Source organism: Carcharodon carcharias, chromosome 20 (genome assembly GCF_017639515.1).
Source record: "Carcharodon carcharias isolate sCarCar2 chromosome 20, sCarCar2.pri, whole genome shotgun sequence".
Classification (NCBI taxonomy): Eukaryota; Metazoa; Chordata; class Chondrichthyes; order Lamniformes; family Lamnidae; genus Carcharodon; species Carcharodon carcharias.
In genome coordinates this window covers 18,308,008-18,332,344 of record NC_054486.1, presented here as the reverse complement: position 1 = coordinate 18,332,344, position 24,337 = coordinate 18,308,008, and the positions used below count along the sequence as shown (strand labels likewise).

At 49.0% G+C, this 24,337-nt stretch overlaps 1 protein-coding gene across 1 annotated transcript in view; it reads right to left on the bottom strand.

The window, feature by feature from the left end:
- LOC121292718 (tetratricopeptide repeat protein 9A) overlaps positions 1-17,367 on the bottom strand; it is a 125,582-nt gene extending 108,215 nt beyond the window's left edge. Inside the window, exon 1 of the mRNA XM_041215032.1 lies at positions 16,785-17,367. Coding sequence (XP_041070966.1) covers positions 16,785-17,208 — 424 coding nt within the window. The 5' untranslated portion in view covers positions 17,209-17,367. The remainder of the gene's footprint in view (positions 1-16,784) is intronic.
- Positions 17,368-24,337: the final 6,970 nt, after the last annotated feature.

Here is a 24,337-nt window from a genome sequence, read left to right as displayed (position 1 = left end):
TGTGGAATTCCGTCCGAACAGGGGAACGTTCAGACGGAAGAACACCGCGCACCTGGGCCACCTCAAGACCCAAAATAACGTCAGGTCCGAGCACGACCGTTCTCAGGTCTTGGATGGCATCGGCTGCGACCTGGACACTCACAGATGTGCGTCGCGCCAACTCCTGTGGGAGCATCCAGCCTAGTCCTCTGCCACCCAGCACGTCCCCGATCCTGGTCACCCCTGCGGCCACAGCCCTCCTCTCCGCCAACCACTGAAAAGGACGGAGGGGCGAGAAAGTAACTCTTTCGAGTACAAACACGATTCCATCTGTTCCTATTCAGATGAAGTTACATTGTTTCATAGTTTTGCCATTTTGAGATTTGAACTCTTGATAATCTTTTAAATGAAAACCAAATCAACAAAATTGGGATAAATCAGGCACAGCCCCTAATTCAGGTCAGCTGTAAAACCAAGGACAAAGTTTAAAGGAACCTTACAAACTTTAAATCAAAATGTGATTAAAGGGGTCAACAAAACACCCCAGTCCCCGCGGTGCCCACCGAGCACGGAAGGCCTCGAGAGTGTCAGCAGACACTGCGTGCTCCCTCTCCAGGGACATTCGGCAGCGAACGTAGCCGCGGAAGAGGGGCAAACAATCGGGCGGGACTCCCCCGTCGATCGCCCGCTGCCTGGACCTGTTAATGGCCAACTTGGCCAGGCCCAGGAGCAGGTTCACGAAGAGGTCCTCCTCCTTCCCGACCCCCTTCCGCACCGGGTGCCCATAGATCAGGAGCGTGGGGCTGAAGTGCAAACAAAACATCAATAAAAGGTTTTTCAAATAACTAAAAAGGGAGTGCAGCCTACAACACCCTATGTATACATGGTCCACGGACTCCACAAGACCGCAAAAAGGGCATGTGTCCTGAGAGTCCGTGAACCTATGCATCCTCTTATTATAAGGGACTGCTGCATGCAACACCCTCCAACCCAGGTCCCCGATAGAAAGGGGGAGGACACCTCCGTAGAGGGCCTGCCATCGAGGGCCTCCGCCGCCGGACGGCAACAAGGCACGCCAGGGCGTGTCCGGTTGACGGACAAGGGCGAGAAAATGGAAGGTGTGCAGCAGCAGTCCATACAAAAAGCCCCTCTTTGCTGTGCCAAAAGGCACAGAGGGCATGTCCCCGAGGCGGCTCATATTGTGGGGCACCAGCACCCGAGGGAGGGTTCGGGGCTTGGGGCCAATGTGGAATTCCGTCCGAACAGGGGAACGCTCAGACGGAAGACCACCGCGCACCTGGGCCACCTCAAGACCCAAAATAACGTCGGGTCCGAGCACGACCGTTCTCAGGTCTTGGATGGCATCGGCTGCGACCTGGACACTCACAGACGCGCGTCGCGCCAACTCCTGCGGGAGCATCCAGCCCAGTCCTCCGCCACCCAGCACGTCCCCGATCCTGGTCACCCCTGCGGCCACAGCCCTCCTCTCCGCCAACCACTGAAAAGGACGGAGGGGCGGATTCCTGAGCAGCGGCTCTCTGACGATAGCCGCTACTCCTGACGGGGGAGAGCTGCGTCGCGAGGCGACCACTTTCCAGACTTTGATCAGGTCCTGGTAAAAGACGGGCAACGCCTGCAAGGAGCCACCGAGGCCCAGCTGTTCTATAAACAGGAGCTGCACGTCATAATTCAGGCCGTGCACCTGACGGAAGAAATACGTCATCAGGGCACACCATCTAGGAGGAGGCTCAACGTAGAGGTATCGCTGCAGGGTCTGAAGGCGGAAAGTCGCCACCTGTGTGCGTAGGCACACTAGCGCCTGACCACCCTCCCTAAGCGGGAGACTCAGAACCTCGGCAGCGACCCAGTGCAATCTTTTGTCCCAGAAGAAGTCGACTAACAATCTCTGGATTCTTGTGACAAAGTCCGGGGGAGGGGTCAAAGTGACCAGCCGATACCACAACATGGCGGCGATCAGCTGGTTTATGACCAGAACTCGACCCCGGTAAGATAGCACTCGGAGCAGTCCTGTCCAGCGCCGCAGGCGAGCGGTGACTTTCGTCTCCAGTTCCTGCCAGTTTGCCGGCCAGGATTCCTCAGCGGGGCAGAGATGGACCCCCAGGTAGAGGAGGCTGGTCCTGCTCCAGGTGAAAGGCCTGAGCTCCTCGGGTAGGGGATCCATCTGCCACTGACCGACCAGGAGTCCAGAACACTTACCCCAGTTGATCCTGGCAGAAGAAGCGGCAGAGTAGACCTCCTGGCACTCGCGCATCCTCCGCAGGTCAGCCGGGTCACTAAACATAAGGAGCACGTCATCGGCGTAAGCCGAAAGGACCACCCCGATGCCCGGCCCGCGCAGAACCAATCCCGACAACCTCCTCCGCAAGAGGCGCAGGAAAGGCTCCACGCAAATAGAATACAACTGGCCAGACAGGGGGCAGCCCTGACGTACCCCTCTCCCAAAGCGAAGGGGCGCCGTCAGGGACCCGTTAACCTTCACTAGACACTCCGCGGCAGTGTACAGAAGTCGGATCCGGGCGACAAAATGCGTCCCGAACCCGAAAGCTCGCAGAGTTCCGAGTAAGTATTCGTGATCCACCCTGTCGAACGCCTTCTCCTGATCGAGAGACAGGAAGGCGCTCGACAGACCAGCCCTCTGGGAATGGTGGATGATGTCCCGGACCAGATGGATGTTATCATAAATGGTTCGGTCCGGGACGGTGTAGGACTGGTCAGGGTGGATCATGTGGTCCAGCACGGTGCCGAGCCGAGAAGACATGGCTCGGGCGAAGATTTTGTAGTCAGTGCTGAGGAGGGAGACCGGGCGCCAGTTTTTAAGAAGGCGGAGATCCCCCTTCTTCGGTAGCAGGGCAATCACGGCCCTGCGCCACGAAAGGGGCATCTCCCCGGTAGCAATGCTCTCCCCCAGGACCCCCGCGAAGTCGCTCCCCAAGACGTCCCAGAACGCCCTGAAGAACTCCACGGTCAGCCCGTCTAGTCCCGGGGTTTTGCCCCTAGAAAGACCGTCGAGTGCGCCGGTCAGCTCCCCCAGACTTATAGGGGAGTCGAGCTTTCCGGCGCACTCCGGGCCGACCTGCGGCAGGTCCTCCCACAAAACTCTGCAAGCTTCCTCACTGGACGGATCCGGAGAGAAAAGGGCAGTGTAGTAATCTCGGGCAATGGCCCTGATGCCCTCCGGATCCGAGACAAGTGATCCGTCGTCGGCCAGCAGCGTAAAGAGCTGCTTACGGACCCCGTGCCTTTTTTCCAGTGAGTAGAAGGGAGAGCCACGGTCCATCTCCTTAAGGAAACAGATCCGCGACCTCACGAACGCGCCCCGAGACCCGACCAGTTGCAGGTCCCGCAGCGCGCCCTTCTTCTCATCGTACACCGACCGCAGGGCCGGGTCCGCGTCGGGCTGACGGAGACGTGCCTCCAGGTCGAGCACCTCCTTCTCCAACTCCTCGACCCTGGATTTGCGTCTCTTTGTCGACCCCTTCGCGTACTCTTGACAGAAAACTCGGACGTGAGTCTTGCCCACGTCCCACCATAGCCTCAAGGAGGGGAAGCCTCCCCGCTTCCTTCTCCAGCCGGCCCAGAAGCGACGGAACGAGTCCAGGAACCGCTGGTCTTCCAACAACAGGTTATTAAAATGCCAGTACGCGGACCCCGTCCGAGCGCAGAACGAAGTGAGCTCCGCCCACACCAGACGGTGGTCCGTGCACGGAACCTGCTGTATAGAAGCAGCCGGAACGCAGGACACGTACGCCTTCGAAACGTAAAGGCGGTCGAGTCTGGACGCTCCGACTCCAGGTGACACAAAGGTGAACACGCTGGAGTCAGGATGGAGATTTCGCCAGACGTCCACTAAGTCGAAGGACCTGACCAGGTCCCGCAACTTACTCACACCTCGCGTGCAGTGCGGGGTACCGTGACGGTCCCGGACCCCGAGGGTGCAATTGAAATCCCCCCCGAGGACGATGCACTCGCCAGCGTCGATGGAGCCGAGATGAGTGGACACTTCTTCAAAGAAGCTCGCTTGCTGCTGCGTGCCCAGGGGAGCGTACACATTCACAAAGTGAAGCACCGCCCCCCCCAGACGCACAGTCAGGTGCAGCAACCGGCCTGGCACTGGCTCCTTGACCCCCAAGATCTCCGGCTGAAAATGCGGGGCCAACAAGATAGCCACCCCGCCAGAATTGGAGGCTAGGTGACTCATGTAGACCCCCCCTCGCCACTCCAGGAGCCACGTGGCTTCGTCTCCCGGAACGGTATGGGTTTCTTGCAGGAAGCACAACGCATACTTCCCGTCCCTGAGGACCGAGAAGTTCTGGAACCTGCGCTGTGCGGCCCTGCTGCCGCGGATGTTGAGGCTGGCTATAGTCGTCTTCATTGTCAAAGGTACATCAAATCTTCACCTTAAGTCATTAAAAAGAAGAAGAGGACTTTTTAGTCCTTCCTCTCCTTCAGGAGCCCAGCGAGAAACGTTTGGACCCTCCGCCGCGCGTTCCTATCCAACTCAGGAGACTTGAGAGCCTCGCGAGTGGACCAGAACACCAGCGGAAAAGAATGCCACCGGTCCAAGGCCAACTGAACCCTGTCTCGGCGACCGCGATGACTCGCCAAAAAGTCCCGGAGTTCCCTTGGGGGGATGAGGGGGGAGTCAGTGGAGGGCACCAGGGGATCCACCGCCTCGCTCGAGAGCGACTCAGCGTAATCTCCAGCGCTCACCACGGACACCCCGTCCTCCTCCAGGTCGTCGCCTCCAGCTTCCGACCCCTCCCCTGCATTGAGTACGGGGGCTGATTCGGAGCTGCCAGCTGGCCCCACCTGTACCTCGATCCCACCTCCAGGATCAAGGCCAGAGGGGTCCTCTCTGGTCTCCTCTAAACGTTTTGGGTCAGAGGGCAGCGGCAGTTCTGATGCCCGCTCTCCTCCCGGCACCGGGTCGTCCGGGGAGCTCAGGACAAGCTCCTGACCTAAAACTAGGACGCCCGGTGCTAAGGTTTGGGAGGGAGCGGGAAGGCCTTCCTTTTCGCCGCCACCCAATGACCCGTTGACATTTTTTAAATTTTGAAAGTTGCAGTCCCCCGATGAGCCAGAAGGTACCTCGGGGGTATCGAGGGTCTCTGAGTCGGGCACCACCTCAAGGGAGGTGCCTTCAGTGACCCCCGAGGGGCCCTGTTCAGGGGACTGCAGCAGGTTGACAGGGGTAATAGTGGTGGGAGTCGGTGCAGGGGTTTTGAGTTCCCCCAGAGGACAGGGCGAGATTTTACTTGGTGGAGACGCCACCACCTCTTCATCGGGGGAAGGGACACACCCAACTTCTTCAGTTTGGGCATCACCCACCTCCTCCTCCGAAGTGTGACGTCTCTTCCGGGTCAGGCTGGGGGCTAGGGAGACCTCCATTTCCGAGGCCCCCTCCTCCTTGTCCAGCCCTCCCGGACACTCCACCCTCTGGGTTTTGGGTGTTAGATACCCCGGCTCGGGGTCCCGCGTCCCTTCCCCGCCGGCCCCGGGAGCACGCGCAGGGACGACGCCGGGCCCAGCACTCGGCGCCTTAGCACCCACGGGCCCGGGAGCACACGCGGACACGACGCCGGGGCCGGATGTTGTCTTTTCCCCCGAGCCGGTGCTTGCAGGTGTTTGGGGGTTTTGGGGCGTTTCAGGGGCCGCCTCCAGGTTGCGGGTCTTCCTCTGCGCCTTCTTACGGCGTGGGGGCTCTCCCCCCGCCTCACCGGCAGCCGAAATGGCAGTGGCCGCCGGCGTCGCTTCCCCTTGCGGGGAGGGAGATGGAGTGGTGGCGGGGGGAGGAGGGGCGGTGCCAGCCGTGGCCGCTTGGGTGGGGCTCGTGGCCTTGGAGGCGGGGCAGTTCTTCCTCACGTGCCCCGCCTCCTTACAAGCATGGCACCGCACGCCCTCCACGGTCCAGAAGACCCGATAGGCGGTCCCCTCAAAATTGATAACGAAGGCCCCCTCCAGGCACTCCTCCTGGGCCAAGCGGACAAATACCTGGCGCCGGAAGGAGTACACATGGCGGAGGGCCGAGTCTTTGAGGCCGAGCGGGATTGGTGCAACCCCCGACCTGACCTCCCCCAATTTATTAAGGTGGGGGAGGAGGAGCTCACTGGATAGAATAGGCGGGACGTTCGAAATAATAATTCTCTGGGCGGTGGCCTCAAGGGGGTCCACCGCCAGAAAAGTCCCGCCCACAGTGAGTCCTTTTTGCAGGGCGAGGCGCACCGCCCGCTCGGACCTCAAGAAGAATATGGCCTTCCCATACATTTTAGAGGCCGCGACAATGGCTGAGGGGCCGACGACCCCAGCCATAGCCTTTACGCAGGCCTCTATTGTCATTTCAGGGTGAGCATAGCTCTTTACCCCAAGGGCCCTGGTCAGGAGGCGGAAAGGTGACAGGGCAGCGGGAGCAGCTGGAGCCGCAGAAGCAACCACCCCCGCATAAGTTTTCTTTTTTTGAGGCCCTGCCACCGGTGACAAAACCGCCTCCACATTAGCCCTCAAGGGCCCGGCCACAGGTGATGGTGAATTGGCCTTAGGGCCAGAGCCACGCCCACCCCGGGAAGGATTGGCCATTTTGTTTTTTTCTTTTTTTTTTAGAAATATAAGGAGGAAAGGGGGTGGGGGAGAGAGGTAGAAACAACCTCCCCTCTTTTAGGCAGGGGAGGAGAGGAGGGAGAGGAGTAAAAGACAGGGAGGCACAGGAGGGAAAGAGGTAAATGTCCTGGTGGGTGTCCTCGATGGTGGATGGACGGTGGGTGGGGGCCTGATGTTCTTCAGGCAGGGGGAGGCGATGTCTTCACCAGCTATTGCTGGCCTTACTGGGAAAAGGGCTGGGTTGGGGGGAGGGGTGGCAGAAAGATGGTTTCAGCACACACACACACCCTCCCTCTCTTCCTTCCCCAACTCCTCTGGCAGTCTTCTTGCCTCCCCCTACAAAAACACAGTCCTTAATTGCCCCCACCTTAAACAAAAATACACAGTTCAGACACCCACCTAGGATGTTGTTTTTTAACTCAGTCCTGGCCTCCTGGCCTTCCTGTCCTGTAGCAACAGTAGCAACTGTTCTCTTCTCTCCCTCTCTCTCCTTTGGCAGCACTGGAGGAGCAGCAGCAGAAGCAGCAGCAGCACACAGCAGAAGCAACAACCCCAAAGGCAGCAGCAGAAACAGTTGAAACACTGAGGAGCAGCAACACCAACACCACACACCTTCTCTCCTCAGTACCAGGAAACCAACTGAATCCACAATTACCTTCACGAGATCATTAGGAAAATGAACTCTTGATACTCTTTTGAGTAAACCTGTTTCCATCTGTTTCAGATGAAGTTACATTGTTTCATAGTTTGCCATTGTAAGATTTGAACTCTTGATAATCTTTTAAATGAAAACCAAATCAACAAAATTGGGATAAATCAGGCACAGCCCCTAATTCAGGTCAGCTGTAAAACCAAGAACAAAGTTTAAAGGAAACTTACAAACTTTAAATCAAAATGTGATTAAAGGGGTCAACAAAACACCCCAGTCCCCGCGGTGCCCACCGAGCACGGAAGGCCTCGAGAGTGCCAGCAGACACCGCGTGCTCCTTCTCCAGGGACATCCGGCAGCGAACGTAGCCGCGGAAGAGGGACAAACAATCGGGCGGGACTCCCCCGTCGATCGCCCGCTGCCTGGACCTGTTAATGGCCAACTTGGCCAGGCCCAGGAGCAGGTTCACGAGGAGGTCCTCCTCCTTCCCGACCCCCTTCCGCACCGGGTGCCCATAGATCAGGAGCGTGGGGCTGAAGTGCAAACAAAACATCAATAAAAGGTTTTTCAAATAACTAAAAAGGGAGTGCAGCCTACAACACCCTATGTATACATGGTCCACGGACTCCACAAGACCGCAAAAAGGGCATGTGTCCTGAGAGTCCGTGAACCTATGCATCCTCTTATTATAAGGGACTGCTGCATGCAACACCCTCCAACCCAGGTCCCCGATAGAAAGGGGGAGGACACCTCCGTAGAGGGCCTCCCATCGAGGGCCTCCGCCGCCGGACGGCAACAAGGCACGCCAGGGCGTGTCCGGTTGACGGACAAGGGCGAGAAAATGGAAGGTGTGCAGCAGCAGTCCATACAAAAAGCCCCTCTTTGCTGTGCCAAAAGGCACAGAGGGCATGTCCCCGAGGCGGCTCATATTGCGGGGCACCAGCACCCGAGGGAGGGTTCGGGGCTTGGGGCCAATGTGGAATTCCGTCCGAACAGGGGAACGCTCAGACGGAAGACCACCGCGCACCTGGGCCACCTCAAGACCCAAAATAACGTCGGGTCCGAGCACGACCGTTCTCAGGTCTTGGATGGCATCGGCTGCGACCTGGACACTCACAGACGCGCGTCGCGCCAACTCCTGCGGGAGCATCCAGCCCAGTCCTCCGCCACCCAGCACGTCCCCGATCCTGGTCACCCCTGCGGCCACAGCCCTCCTCTCCGCCAACCACTGAAAAGGACGGAGGGGCGGATTCCTGAGCAGCGGCTCTCTGACGATAGCCGCTACTCCTGACGGGGGAGAGCTGCGTCGCGAGGCGACCACTTTCCAGACTTTGATCAGGTCCTGGTAAAAGACGGGCAACGCCTGCAAGGAGCCACCGAGGCCCAGCTGTTCTATAAACAGGAGCTGCACGTCATAATTCAGGCCGTGCACCTGACGGAAGAAATACGTCATCAGGGCACACCATCTAGGAGGAGGCTCAACGTAGAGGTATCGCTGCAGGGTCTGAAGGCGGAAAGTCGCCACCTGTGTGCGTAGGCACACTAGCGCCTGACCACCCTCCCTAAGCGGGAGACTCAGAACCTCGGCAGCGACCCAGTGCAATCTTTTGTCCCAGAAGAAGTCGACTAACAATCTCTGGATTCTTGTGACAAAGTCCGGGGGAGGGGTCAAAGTGACCAGCCGATACCACAACATGGCGGCGATCAGCTGGTTTATGACCAGAACTCGACCCCGGTAAGATAGCACTCGGAGCAGTCCTGTCCAGCGCCGCAGGCGAGCGGTGACTTTCGTCTCCAGTTCCTGCCAGTTTGCCGGCCAGGATTCCTCAGCGGGGCAGAGATGGACCCCCAGGTAGAGGAGGCTGGTCCTGCTCCAGGTGAAAGGCCTGAGCTCCTCGGGTAGGGGATCCATCTGCCACTGACCGACCAGGAGTCCAGAACACTTACCCCAGTTGATCCTGGCAGAAGAAGCGGCAGAGTAGACCTCCTGGCACTCGCGCATCCTCCGCAGGTCAGCCGGGTCACTAAACATAAGGAGCACGTCATCGGCGTAAGCCGAAAGGACCACCCCGATGCCCGGCCCGCGCAGAACCAATCCCGACAACCTCCTCCGCAAGAGGCGCAGGAAAGGCTCCACGCAAATAGAATACAACTGGCCAGACAGGGGGCAGCCCTGACGTACCCCTCTCCCAAAGCGAAGGGGCGCCGTCAGGGACCCGTTAACCTTCACTAGACACTCCGTGGCAGTGTACAGAAGTCGGATCCGGGTTTGTTTTTGCCAGTGTGAGATTTGAACTCTTGATACTCTTTTGAGTAAACCTGTTTCCATCTGTTTCAGATGAAGTTACATTGTTTCATAGTTTGCCATTGTGAGATTTGAACTCTTGATTTTAACTCACTCAAACACATTCATTGTTTCATAGTTTGCCATTGTGAGATTTGAACTCTTGACCTTGGGGTTACAAACCCAGTACCATAACCACTTGGCCATTTAGGCCAAGCCCATGAACTCTTGATCTGGGGGTTACAAACCCAGTACCATAACCACTTGGCTATTTAGGCCAAGCCAACCTGTGTCTGTAAGTGTCTCTTTACATGTGCTCAAGTAATCATCCAATCAATACCCTCCACCTGTATATATTTAACCTCAATTGATACAATTAGAATCAAGCTCTTTCAGAATCTCTCTTTCAATGAGATCCTCTCATTCTTCTGAACTCGAGAGAATACAGCAGACCCACTTTACTCAGCTTCTCATCAGGACAACCCTCTTATCCCAGACACCAATCTAGTCAACCTTTGTTGTACAGCCTCCAATGCAAATATCCTTCTTCAGATATGGAGACCAAAACTGTGCAGAGTACTCTGGGTGTGGTCTCACCAAAGGCCTGTACAATCGTAGCAAGACTCCTTTATTCTTGTACCCCAATTGCTTGCTGTACCTGCATGCTAACTTTCCATGTTCCTTGTCTGAGTACACACTAGTCTCTCTGAACATCAAAATCTAAGTTTTACACTTTTAAAAACATATTGTTTTTCTATTCTTACTATGAATGTGAATAACCTCACACTTCCCAGCATTGCACTCCATCTGCAACCTTGTTACCCACTCATTTAATGTATTTACAGCTCTTTGAAGCCTCTTTGTGTCCTCCTCACAGCTCACACTCCTGTCTAAATTTGTATCATCAGCGAACTTAGATACATTGCTCTCAATCTCTTCATCTAAGTCATTAATACAGATTGTAAAAAGTTGAGGCCCCAGCACTGACCACAACACTCCACATTACAACCTGCCAACTTGAAAATGCCCCATCATCCCTACTCTGTCCGTTAAACAATACTCTATCCTTGCTGACATATTAGCCCCAAAACCTTGAGCCCTTATCTTGCATATTAACTTTTTGGGTGCCACCTTATCAAATACCTTTTGAAAATCCAAGTATACGGTATCTATTTGTTCCTCTTTATCTGTCCTACTAGTTACATCCTCAAAAAATTCTAATGCGTTTGTCAAACACAAAGTTTATCAAAAGTTTTTCCTTTCATAAAACAATGCTGACTTTGTCTGATCATAACTATAATTTTCCATGTGCATTGTTAAGACTTCCTTAATAAGAGATTCCAGCATGTTCCCAATGACTGAGAGCAAAGAGGGCGTATGAGAAAGCTCTGGCTGGTAAAAGTAGGGAAAATCCCAAGATATTCTATAAGTATATCAATGGGAAAAGGGTAACCAGGGAAAGAGTAAGGCCCATAATGGACCAAGGCGGCAATCTATGGGTGGAGCCAGAGGACATCACTAGAGTGTTGAATGGATACTTCACATCTGTCTCCACCCAAGAGAGTGAGGATGGGGGTGCCGGGCTGCAAGGGAGAGAAACTGCAAGGTTCTTAAGCAAATTGATATAGAGAGTGACAAGGTATTGGAGGTGTTTGCAGGCTTAAAAGTGGACAAATCTTCAGGTACGGATGATTTATGTCCCAGACTGCTGAGGGAGGCAAGGGAGGAGATCGCAGGAGCTCTGACCCAAATTTTTCATTCCTCTCTGGCCTTGAGGGAGATGCCAGAGGACTGGAGAACAGCTATTGTGGTTCCGCTATTTAAGAAGGGTTGTAAAGAGAAGCCAGGGAACTACTGGCCAGTGAGGCTCACATCAGTGGTAGGGAAACTTTTGGAGAATATTCTGAAGGAGTGAATGTATCTCAACTTGGATAGGCAAGGCTTGATCAGGAATAGTCAGCATGGCTTTGTCAGAGGGAGGTCATGTCTAACAAATTTGATTGAATTTTTTGAGGAGGTGACCAGGTGTATAGATGAGGGTAGTGCAGTTGATGTAGTTTATATGGATTTCAGCAAAGCATTTGACAAGATCCCACATGGGAGACTTATAAAGAAGGCAAATGCACATGGGATACAGGGTAATTTGATAAGGTGAATTCAAAATTGGCTTAGTTGTTGGAGACACGGTGATGACAGAAGGATGCTTTAGTGACTGGAAGCCAGTGTCCAGTGGCATACCACAGGGATCTGTGCTAAGTTCTCTATTGTTTGTCATTTTTATAAACGACATAGATGACTATGTGGGGGATAGGATTAGTAAGTTTGCAGGTGACACAAAGATTGGCCTGGTGGTTAACAGTGAGGTTGAGTGTCTTGGGCGACAGGAAGATATAGACCGGATGGTCAAATGGGCAGATAAGTGGCAGATGGAATTTAACCCTGAAAAGTGTGAGGTGATACACTTTGGAAGGAATAATTTGACAAGGAAGTATTCAATGAACATGACACTAGGAAGTTCTGAGGAACAAAGGGACCTTGGTGTGTGTGTCCATAGATCTCTGAAGGCGGAGGGGCATGTTAGTGGGGTGGTGAAAAAAGAATATGGGACACTTGCCTTTATCAATCAAGGCATAGATTACAAAAGTAGGGAGGTCATGTTGGAGTGTATAGAACCTTGGTGAGGCCACAGCTGGAGTACTGTGTGCAGTTCTGGTCGCCACATTATAGGAAGGATGTGATTGCACTGGAGGGGGTGCAGAGGAGACTCACCAGGATGTTGCCTACGGTGAAACATTTAAGTTTTTAAGAGAGGTTGGATAGACTTGGGTTGTTTTTGTTGGAGCAGAGAAGACTGAGGGGTGAGGGGTGACCTGATTGGGGTGTACAAGATTATGAGGGGCATGGAGAGGGTTGATAGGGAGCAGCTGTTCCCCTTAGTTAAAGGGTCAGTCACGAAAGGACACAAGTTCAAGGTGAGGGGCAGGAGGTCTAGGGGGGATGTGAGGAAAAACTTTTTTACCCAGAGGGTGGTGACAGTCTGGAATGCGCTGGCTGGGAGGGTGGTGGAGGCAGGTTGCCTCACATCCTTTAAAAAGTACCTGGATGAGCACTTGGTACATCATAACACTCAAGGCTATGGGCCAAATGCTGGTAAATGGGATTAGGTAGGTAGGTTAGGTGTTTCTCACGTGTTGGTGCAGATTCGATGGGCCGAAGGGCCTCTTCTGCACTGTGACTCTGTGACTGACGTCAGTCATTACTAACGGCCCTGGTAGTTCCCCGTTTTCTCACTCTCCCCTTGCCTGAATATTGATGTTACGTTTGCTAACATGCAATTCACTAGAACTGTTCTAGAACCTAGGGAATTTTGGAAAATCACAACCACTTTGTCTGCAGCTAGCTCGAGGACGTAGCGATCAAGTCCTGGGAATTTGCCGGCTTTTAGTTCCTCCAACGTTTTTTCCCTGCTAACATTGATCACCTAAAGTTTCTCACTCTTATTAGCCCCTTGGTACCCACCCTCTGGGTATAAATACCAGCAATTGCCAGTGATAACTATAGTGATGCCAAGCAGCATTGCTGAGGATTTGTGGCACGATGTGGAGGGGAACTCTCTGACACAAAAGCGCCATCTACAGAAAGTCCTGCAGACTACATCAATACAAGTGCCTTTGCCACAGCATTGGAAAACCCTCTGCTATATTTTGTCTAGTCTGTTTCGCCACCCCAAACCCGACTCCCATGTCACATAGGTTCACAAATACACATACAACGACAGTCCAAGGTTAGGATCACGATGAATATTCAGGGTGAAATGCAATTGATCTTGGAATCTGTGAATTAAGTTACGATGAAAAAAAATCAGGTGAGTTTGCCGAGCACAAGATAAGGAAATGGGCTGGGAATCACAAAATGGAAATCAGGCCACAGCTGATAAAAACAACTATGAGCAACTGAGATGGAAGCAAGAGATCTGAAGGTGATATCCTTACACAGGGGACATCAACGCTGGAGGAATGATGATCTGATAAAAATGTAATTCAACTCATATCACTTCCAATCTAAGTGCCTCTGTTCAGTTTGTATAATTGAATTTTAAAACAGTGACATTGTTAACTGTGAAGAACAGTCCGGTCTTCAAAAAAAATGCTGGTGCACACACGAAGAAATGGGATATAGCAACTGAAAACTAACGGCCTGTGGAATTAGTTTTGTGTTTTCACCTGCACAAGTCACAGGTATTTATCGACGTTCCCCAATTGGCCTTAGGAAGAGGAAATATTCAGTCAGCATTTCTGCTCCTGACCTCTGCTGGAAAGTACAAGTGTGTTAATATACAACAAGGACAGGGTATAATTCACCCTATGGTTGACTTTCCTGCCAACACTGACTGGGGTACTTTTTTCTTTACTTATGGCCATAGCATAAGAGGGGCATTATTGGATCAGCCTCCCACGAAACACCTCGCCTGGTTTTTGCATTCATTGAGTTCACAGGGCTGGGTTTTATTGGACTGCAGCCTGAAGTTTGCAAGTTGTCCTCTAAAGTGACCTCAAGAATTTGCAAATAGCTACACTACCTGAATTTCTCTACCATTGCATTTCTTCATATAGAGTGCATGAGTCAAATCAACATTGCTATAGTCCTCTGGACTACAGTGGCTCTGTATGTAGCACACTGGAAGATACTCTAGTGTTATAGAAATTTCTATTCTTACCATTATCTTTTCCTTTAAAATTTTCCATTGCAGTCTCTGATTTTTCTGACTTCACAGCTGCACTTTTAAGTCAGAGCGATATTTGGAAGCAGCCTGAAGCCATATTGTGCAATTTGCAATGTTCTTGGATCAATGGAGCTCTTCATTGTCACTATCCAACCTCTGAATTTGATTTTTTTTTGCATTTAGACACAGAGAGCGATTTTGGAATTCTCCAGCAGGTTAACTTCCCTACACGATAACTACTGGGACAGACAGTTGTTTCAGAGTGCTCTTTGCAATTTAGTGACATTTTCATTTTCACCCAGATAGGTGCAAGTTGGTGACACTACCATTTCACCAATCAGGTCATGATGTAACCTTCTACTTATAAACTTGGCAAATTTTTAGCACTCCCTTTGTCCTTTAGTTCATAACATTTGTCAATTTCTCCTTTGTCGCCACCTACCGCTGGCCTTCTATTCAGCTCCACTCCGCTTAAACGGTATAAATTTAACCACAATTCCACTTCTCTTCAGCTCTCAAAATGTTAACTCTGTTTCTCTCTCCACAGATGCTGTTAGAACTGCAGAGTTTATCCAAGCATTTTCCATTTTTATTTCAGGTTTCCAGCATCTGCAGTATTTTGCTTTTATCTTGGCAAATTTTTGACTTGCTTCAATTCTTTACCAGGAAGCAACAACCAGATAAAATGAACTGCACATTTTTCATAATGCTGGACATCAACAAGGCTTGACTTCAAAGTATACATGAGCGGAGAATGGCCTTAACCTACCATCAAATGTGTACTAGTGACATCTACTGGTGCAAAATTAGTACTGCAGCAACGTGTAAAAGCAATCACTTGCATCCACAGGCTGCCTTGGTACCTTCTTGCAGTCTGCAATTGACGGACCAACCAACTCTTGGGTAATTAGATGGATGGAGAGATCAAACTCTGGTTATCCCATAAAAACTAGCTTTAAATTCTTTGTTCGTTTAGTGTCTAGCTGTTATTTCTGCTGTAGTGAATTGAACCAAATCTTTCCAACGATATTTCAGAGTTCCTTGTGATTGTGAAGCTTCTTTGCACAATGTGTTTATTTATTTTGCATGCAAATGGCTGCACTGATCAATGTGAGATCTCTGCTTGACATCATCTGAGTTTGCATGCAAGCACTAACTGCCTACTTTATATGTAGCTATTGATTTAACAGAACAAAATCCAAACCGTTTAACTCTAAAAGCTACGAGTGTATGCTTTGAAGTTTTCTTTTCTCCAAAGACCATTAGGCCTTTTGCTAATATATTCTTCTGAAATATTCATAACATAGAGCATACACATCCTACCTTAGCTCAGAATTAAAGCCTGATACAAATCTTATATCAAAACTGCAGCAGACCATGCCTGTACCAACTGGACACATCATGACAAAATGGGTGGGTGGGTACAAGTATGGGGCTGCTTTCAGTCTAATGCAGCAATGGCAGAGAAATTGTGACATCTTTTGTCTGATGTTTCATGCTTGGGTAGTTTATCCCGCATTATTTGTGTGTTGTAAATTGCTTTACATGCCAGTTTGGAGATTGTGCCAAGCCACCAACTGGTATTAATGCCAGACGTAACCAGTACTCTTCAAAAACATGATGTGTGCTGAAATGTTATAATTTTAATATTCAGCCAAGCCTGACTATGCTCAATCTTGTTCTTAATCCAACATAAATTTGTAATATCCCATTGCTTCTCAACAATGAATTCCTGCATCTAAGGATTGTAATATTGAACAGGATTTGATAAGCACAAACATGGGAGTGAGCCTGGCATTTGAATAATATCATTATGAATCACTTTTACTGGTATCACATTCTCTAAACATGTCCTTGGTCTCACAACACTGGGTGTAATCTACACTTAGTGATGTCACCCTCTCCACAACATGATACCCCAGCACATCATTTTCGCAAATATCAACATCCAGTACAGTACCAAAGTAAATGAACAGGTAGCAGGGAATATAGAGGTTGGCACAATTTGGGTTTAGAGGTTGTGTAAACCACTTCAGTTCCAATCTCAGGGTTCATGTCCTCAATCTACCTTCATTGCTTCTAGTGGACCTTTTTTTCTCCACACTGGCAAATCAAAATAATACTGCTGAAGGGGTAATAAGTGGAGGGGGTAATGAGTTGGGGGGGGGGGTGTTAATGAGTGGAGGGGGTGTAATGAGTGTGATAGGTAATGAGTGGCGAGAGGGGTGTAATGAGTGTGTTGGGTAATGAGTGGGGTGGGGGTAAATGAGTGGAGGGGGTAATGAGTGGGGTGGAGGGGGTAATGAGTGGAGGGGGTAATGACTAGGTGGGGGGTGATGTGGAGGGGGTAATGAGTGGAGGGGGGTTGATGACTGGGTGGGGAGTGATGAGTGGAGGGGGTAATGAGTGGGGTAGGGGGTAACCTCCCTTCTCCCGCCTTAAAGCAAAACGGGCAAACTCTCGTCAAAACACAGCAGTAAACTGTGACATGAATCATCATCATCTCGGCTTTGAACAAGGCTGGAGAGACTCACCTGCCAAACTGTTGTAACACTCAATCTCGCTGCTCTCCACCACCTTCCTCTCTTCCTCGGTCAGCCTGGCTGACGTTTTCCCGCAGGCAGGATGCACTTGAAGGGCGGAGGACGACTCGGGATCGCTGACCGCCAAGAAGCCCTTCATCTCCAGCAGCGCCCGGTGGTACTTGCCGATGGCCTCTCGGAATTTCTTCTCTTTGTAGCACTGGTTGCCCTGGCTCTTGAAGTCCAGCGCTCTCTGGATGGTCTCCTGCGGCTCTGACTGGCTGTGATCGCCCCGGATCACACTCAACTCGCACTTGGACACATTCACACTCCCTGCGCCTCCTGCTGCTGCCGCCGCCGCCGCTGCTCTACCAGCATCCCCCGGTCGCCCAGGGTTGGAGATGTGCTTGGTGCCAGATGGGTTTTTATCTTCCATCTCTTAGCTGCTGCTGCTGCTGCCGCCGCCGATCTGTTTCATGATGCTGGGCGCTGCACCGCCTGCCGGATTCCTGTGTGTTTGCCTGTGTGTTGCGCTGTTTGCTCTGGACTGCTTGCCGGAATTGTCCAAGAGATTTCACCACAGACTCAGACCTGCTCTGTGTGTGTGGTGTGGTGTGTGTGTGTGTGTTTTTTGGAGATTCTTGGCTCTCTATTGCTGACCCGGAAGAGCTGGAGCAATCCACACGTAATCCAACCTGATTCAGCTTCTAATTAAAGCGAAAAGCGTCTGGAAAAAGCATCACAGGAAGAGTTGGGAGGGGAGGGTTGTTGGTGGTGGTAGAGTACAGAGACAAGGCTAATAAACCGCACTTCAATTTTCATTGAAGGGGCATGAATTTATAGAGCTCATACACTTCACATGTCTGCACTTCAGTTAGGATTGTCTGCATTTCAATAGCCCAGTTTACTGCAAGGTTTTTTTTAAAATCTCACACCTAGTCCAATCACTTTAAAAAAAATCAACAGATTTCCATATCGCTATTCCCGTTACCCAAGACAAGCTTTTGGAGTGTCCATCCCGTTTCCCTTATATTTCTGCTGGTGATTTGTAGCTGGAAATGAATTTAGGCAAAGTTTTGTCAATGGGGTGAGGTGCCCTTGGGTGACCTCTCAATTGAGTCTGCCAATCCTGCCCTCCCCAACTCATGCAACACATATGCCATCTCCATAGAGGATAGTTGGACAAGGATCCAGCCAAGATCCACACCCCGGCCCCCCCTTCCCATCCTTCCTCTCCAACACCACTCCCTTTGCATCAAAGTCAAAAGCTTCAATAAACTCAATTGGTACCAGCCAACGGCAAATTGTGGGATCTCCCTGGGTTTGTCTAACTCACTATGCGTTTGCCACCTGATAGTCTTAGAAGACATTGATCTCAAACGATTCAACTCACCAGCTAAAATATAAGCAAAATGCAGCGGATGCTGAATATCTGAAATAAAAACAGAAAACGCTGGAAAAACAGGTCCAGCAGCATCTGTGGAGAGAGAAACAGAGTTAATGTTTCAAGTCCAATATGAGTCTACGTCAGAACTGGAGAGAGGTAGAAATGTGGTGGGCTTTATGTTGTTGAAAAAGGTTTGGTGGGTTGGTGGGTGGGTGGGTGGGTGGGGGGGGGGTGGCAGGTGGAGCAAAATAGAAGGTCATGGATGGATTAGGGAGCAGGAGAGGTTAAATGACAAAGATGTCATGGAACACAAGGCAAAGGGAGTGGTAATGATCGTATCAAACGTTAAAGCTTTAGTCCAGGGTTGGTGTTAATAGCAGGATAAAGGTTAGCACTGTCAGAAAGCGAAATAGCAGAATGTGTTAGTGGCAGAAAAGGGGTCAGCGCTGTCTGAAAACAAAAGCATGAGAACAAGATATTGACTGGCACATGGGGGGATGAAAATAAAGGAAAATGCTCTCTCCACAGATGCTGCCTGACCTGCTGAGTTTGTCCAGCATCTTCTGCTTTTATTTCAACTCACTGACTGTCTTGTGGCAAAGTCTACCTTTGACAAGCATTTTTGTCCTTAACAGGCTGAAAAAAAAACAATACAAATGTTAAGCTTTCTAAGTGTGTTTTCTTGTTGCATCTCATCCCTTGTGATGCATTTCACATTTGGTATTCCCTAAAGCCTACATGTATTCAATAACCGTTATATTCCAATTTGGGATTCATACCTATAGTCAAGTAACAAGTTTTGGGTGTGATACTTAATTAACTACAGCCCGCCATTAAGGTATCTTCTTGCAAGGTATTTCATGAATATATTTTATGAAGATATTTTTGATGATTCCATGCAATAACCCAACAGCATTAGTAGTGTGCAAATGCTCAGTTCATTCATATGAAATGAGTTTGTCTGTTATTTTAATGGAATATTTTTTTAAAAACTCTTACAATCTCTGTTAATGTAGCAGTTGCAGCAGCTTCATATGAAGGTATCAAGTGTTGCTCAGCTAATACCACATCATGAACTTTCCAACTTCACGTGTCAGCTTTAAGTCTAAGCTTCTGAAAGTGGGAAACCATTCAGATCTCCAAATCTCATTTTCATGAGTGCTACAATGCAGTTGTGATCTTTGTAAAGATGATCTGCTTCAGCCTTTTTCCAAATGTAGTAGTGACATTGAGCACCAGAAAATAAGTGCTGTAACACAGATTTGCATTGTGATTATAATGGTGAGACTGCCAAGGAAATAAATTCTCCCAAAAAGCAAAAATTAACCATTGTTAATTGTGACGAGGATAACCTTTAACTTCAAATGGACATAGACATAGTGCATTGGGCAGACAAGTGGCAGATGACGTTCAATGCAGAGAAGTGTGAAGTGATTCATTTTGGCAAGAAGAATATGGAGAGACTGTATAAAATAAAAGGAGAGACTCTAAAGGAGGTGCAGGAAAAGATGGACCTTGATGTATATGTACATAAGTCACTGAAGATGGCAGAGCATGTTGAGAGAGCAGTTAATAAAGCATATAGCATCTTAGGCTTTATTAATAGGGACATTGAGTACAAGCATAAGGAGGTCATGTTGACACTATTTAGCCTCACCTGGAGTACTGCATCCAGCTCTGGGCGCCATACTTGAGGAAGGATGTGAAGGCATTGGAGACAGTACAGAGGAGATTCACAAAAATGATTCCAGAGATAAAGAACTGTAGCTATGAGGATAGATTGGAAAGGTTGGGACTGTTTTCCTTGGAAAAAAGAAGGCGGTGCCATAATGGTTTTGTCACTGGACTAGTATTTCAGAGACGCAGGGTAATGCTCTAGGGACCCAGGTTCAAATCCCACCACAGCGGATGGTGAAATTTGAATTCAATAAAAATGATCATGGCCATGAACCATTGCCAATTGTTGGAAAAAGCTATCTGGTTCACTAATGTCCTTTAGAGAAAGAAATCTGCCGTCCTTACCTTGTCTGGCCTACATGTCACTCCAGACCCACATTGATGACTCTTAAATGCACCCTGAACAAGGGCAATTAGGGATGGGCAATAGATGCTGACCTAGCCTGTGCCACCCACATCCCATGAATGAATTAAAAAAAAATTCAAGATCCTAAGACATATGGACAAGGTAAATAGTAGGAAACTGTTCCCACTTGAGAGAGCATCAAGAAGTAGAGGGCACGGGTTCAAATTGGCAAAAGGAGTAAATGTGATGTGAAGAAATTTTTTTGCACCCAGAGGTTGGTTGGGTTGCTAACTGAAAAGAAATAATATGCAAGATTAAGGGATAAGGCAGGGGACTGGGGTGAGGTGAAATTCTCTTTCAGAGAGCCAGTGTTGACTCGGTGAGCCAAATGGCCTCCTTCTGCACTGTAAAGATTCTGTGATTCAGTTAAAAACGCCTAGATAGCGAGATCCTTCAATATAATTTACTAACAGTGTTGTTTCTATTCTTGTGTTTTCTTGTGTATCTTTCTTCCCTGGTCTGCTGTTCCCAAAGCTATTAGAGTAACTGATATAAATCTGAAAAACTCTTCATGCTAAAGCATGACAGGAGAATAAGAGGCCGTGGTTTGGACAGGTAAAAGGCAAATGATGTGCGGGATTTTTGTTTTACACTAAGTGTGATCAGCGTGTGAAATGGATCAGGTAATGGAAGCAACCATTCCAGAAATGGTTGAATGCTACTATCAGGGCCCATGGGTACTTTTTTTACTAAACTGAGGAGTTAGGATAGGCTGGGCCCCAATCTGTACCCATGCCTGTCTTGTAGTTTACTAAAATTAGGCACCAGTGGTTGCTAAGTGTTAATGTATCAGGTCCTTCAGAAATGTTCCAATTGCATCATGTAAAATTAATCACTCTGAAGTGTAGTCAATGTTATTTTGCAGTGGATTAAGATAGCAATCTGGTGCACAGCAATGTCCCGCAGAAAGTAGTGAGACAAATGTTTCAGCTGCTTTACTGGTGTCAGTTGAGGAAATAGTGCATGCCATACTGTTCAAAAAACAAGAGTCATATTGGACTTGAAGCGTTAACTCTGTTTCTCTCTCCACAGATGTGCCAGACCTGCTGAGTTTTTCCAGCATTTTCTGTTTCTTGTTTCAGATCTCCAGTATCCAGATTATTTTGCTTTTTACGCAATGTTTTGCATTTGATCCTGTTAACAATAATGTGAGTTGATCTGTGATTTAAAATAAACCCATGGTGGTTTGAGATGTACAACAAGCATGTTATATTCTAATGTGCTTTTCTGTGACGATCACACCTTTTGACAAATTTGGCAATATTTTTATGTTAAAGCTTACAATAAATGTACATTTCCATTGGCCATGATCTTACTGCATTTTGAGCTGGTCACTGATCATACACTAGAGTTTCTGACTAATAAGTCAACAGTTCATTTCTGGTAGCAGTGTTTTGGTGTGGGGAGGATTTAAATTCAATTAATTAAATAAAAGGGGGAAGAAACACTTATACTCCGACGATGAGCATACAACTATTGGAGTGTCATTAAAAAAACACTAATTTGTTGTCCTTATCTGTTCTGGCCTTTATGTGACACCAGACCTACAGCAATGTGGTTGACTCTCAAATGCCCTAGCAAGCCAAGAAGGCAGCTCACAACCACCTCTTTAAGGGCAAGTAGGGACTGGCTTGGTCTGTGATGTGTATATCCTGTGAAGGAATAAAAAATAGTCTCCTTAAAAATGGTACAGATGAATGCAGTTCAGATAGAATCCAATTTTAACACTGCATATCTGAATGAAGAATCTGAACCTATTGCCAGCTTGTATGCTGTGCATTAGAGTTTAATAATGATGTGCAGCATGATTTCTTTGCATTGGCAAATGCAGCTGATCATCCTTAATTAGGATCAACGTAATCCATAATCCTTCTGATCCATGAGGTAAGCTGTTATATGTGACATGAGCTCTGAAGCCTTATGTAATGCTTGCTGCTGATATCTCTGCATACCTCAATAGGGATCTTCTATTTCCAATGTGAGTTTACTGTGAACTATCTAATACATATTGCACATGGTGTAGTGTCAATTCCAACTCCATATATTACTTAAGTTGGGGTAGGGGTACAACAGCATTGTTTACTCATGGTCAGAAAAAAAAACTATGTTGCTAATATAATGGGACAAAGGGTGAAATTGGAAGAACTTTTCACAGAGCCATTTGAACATGGAATGCTTCACCACAAAAGGACATTGAGGTGGAGATGGTGAAATTATTTAAGATGGAACTAGGTAAGGATTTGAATAGGAAGAATGTAAAAGCGTAGAAATAATGGACAGGATTATCCTGTTCTCTTCTATAATTCCATTATTATGAAAAGGAATGTTTTAAGGATATTCATTTCATTTTAGTAGCGACGGGAAGGATTACAACCTGGAATCTATGTTGTGTGATGTCTTTATACGAACATATGAATTAGGAGCAGGAGTAGGCCACTCAGCACCTCAAGCCTGCTTTGCCATTCAATAAGATTATGGCTGATTGGTGGGGAATAGTGGCAGAACAAATATGAACAATTCACTTCATCATCATCCAATCACTTCCCAATTTTAAAACTGTTGACCCGTGGGCAACATCGTAATTGCTCATTTGACATCTGCACGCACGCTTTCCAATGTTTAACACTGGATCAGGAGTCAGCATTGTGAACTATGACTGATTGTTAGCATCTCGACTCCACAAGGGGTGCCTCAGGTCTGGAATAGGCAAAAAACTTGCCAACTGACGCTTCATGGAAACCATATTGAGGCACTTATGATAACTAAATATTGGGAAGACAAAACCATTGTCTTCAGTCTCCACTAAAAACTCCATTCCTTAGCTGCTGAGGCCATTTTTTAAAATTCATTCACGGGATGTGGGCTTCGCTGGCTGGGCCAGCATTTATTGGCCATCCCTAGTTGCCCTTGAGAAGGTGGTGGCGAGATGCCTTCTTGAACCACTGCAGTCCATGTGGTGTAGGTACACCCACAGAGCTGTTAGGAAGGGAGTTCTGGGATCTTGACCCAGTGACAATGAAGGAACGGCAAGATATTTCCAAGTCAGGATGGTGAGTGACTTGGAGGGGAACTTACAAGTGCTGGTGTTCCCATCTGCCTGCTGCCTTTGTCCTTCTACATGGTAGTGGTCATAGGTTTGGAAGGTGCTGTTGAAGGACCCTTGGTGAATTCCTGCAATGCATATTGTCGATGGTACACACTGCTGCTACTGTGCATCGGTGGTGGAGGGAGTGAATGTTTGTGGTTGTGGTACCAAACAAGCGGGCTGCTTTGTCCTGGATGGTGTCAAGCTTCTTGAGTGTTATGGGAGCTGCACTCATCCAGGCAAGTGGGGAGTATTCCATCACACTCCTGACTTGTGTCTTGTAGATGGAGGATAGGCTTACGGGTGGTCAGGAGGTGAGTTACTTGTCACTTTATTCCTAGCCTCTGATCTGCTCTTGTAGCCACAGTAGTTATATGGCTAGTCCAGTTCAGTTTCTGGTCAACGGTAACCCCCAGGATGTTGATAGCAGGAGATACAGTGATGGTAATGCCATGGATTCTCTCTTGTTGGAGATGGTCATTGCCTTACACTTGTGTGGCACAAATGTTACGCCACTTGTCAGCCTGGGTATTGTCTAGGTCTTGTTGCATTTGGACATGGACTGCTTCAGTAGCTGAGGAGTTGCGAACAGTGCTGAACATTGTGCAATCATCAGTGAACATCCCCGATTCTGACCTTATGATGGAAGGAAAGTCATTGATGAAGCAGCTGAAGATGATTGGGCCTAGGACACTACCCTAAGGAACTCCTGCAGTGATGTCCTGGAGCTGAGATGATTGACCTCCAACAACCACAACTATCTTCTTTGTGCTAGGTATGACTCCAACCAGCAGAGAGTTATCCCCCTGATTCTCGTCTCTCTCCTTGGCAATTGCCTGAGGTTGAACCAGCCCATTTGCAACCTTAGTTCCATATTTGACCAAAAGATGAGCTTCCAACCACATACATACTCCATCACCAAAACTTCCTACTTCTACCTCCATAATATTGGCTCACTCAGCTCTTGACCATATTCTATCCTAAATAAGCTTGGTGATCTAAAACCCTGC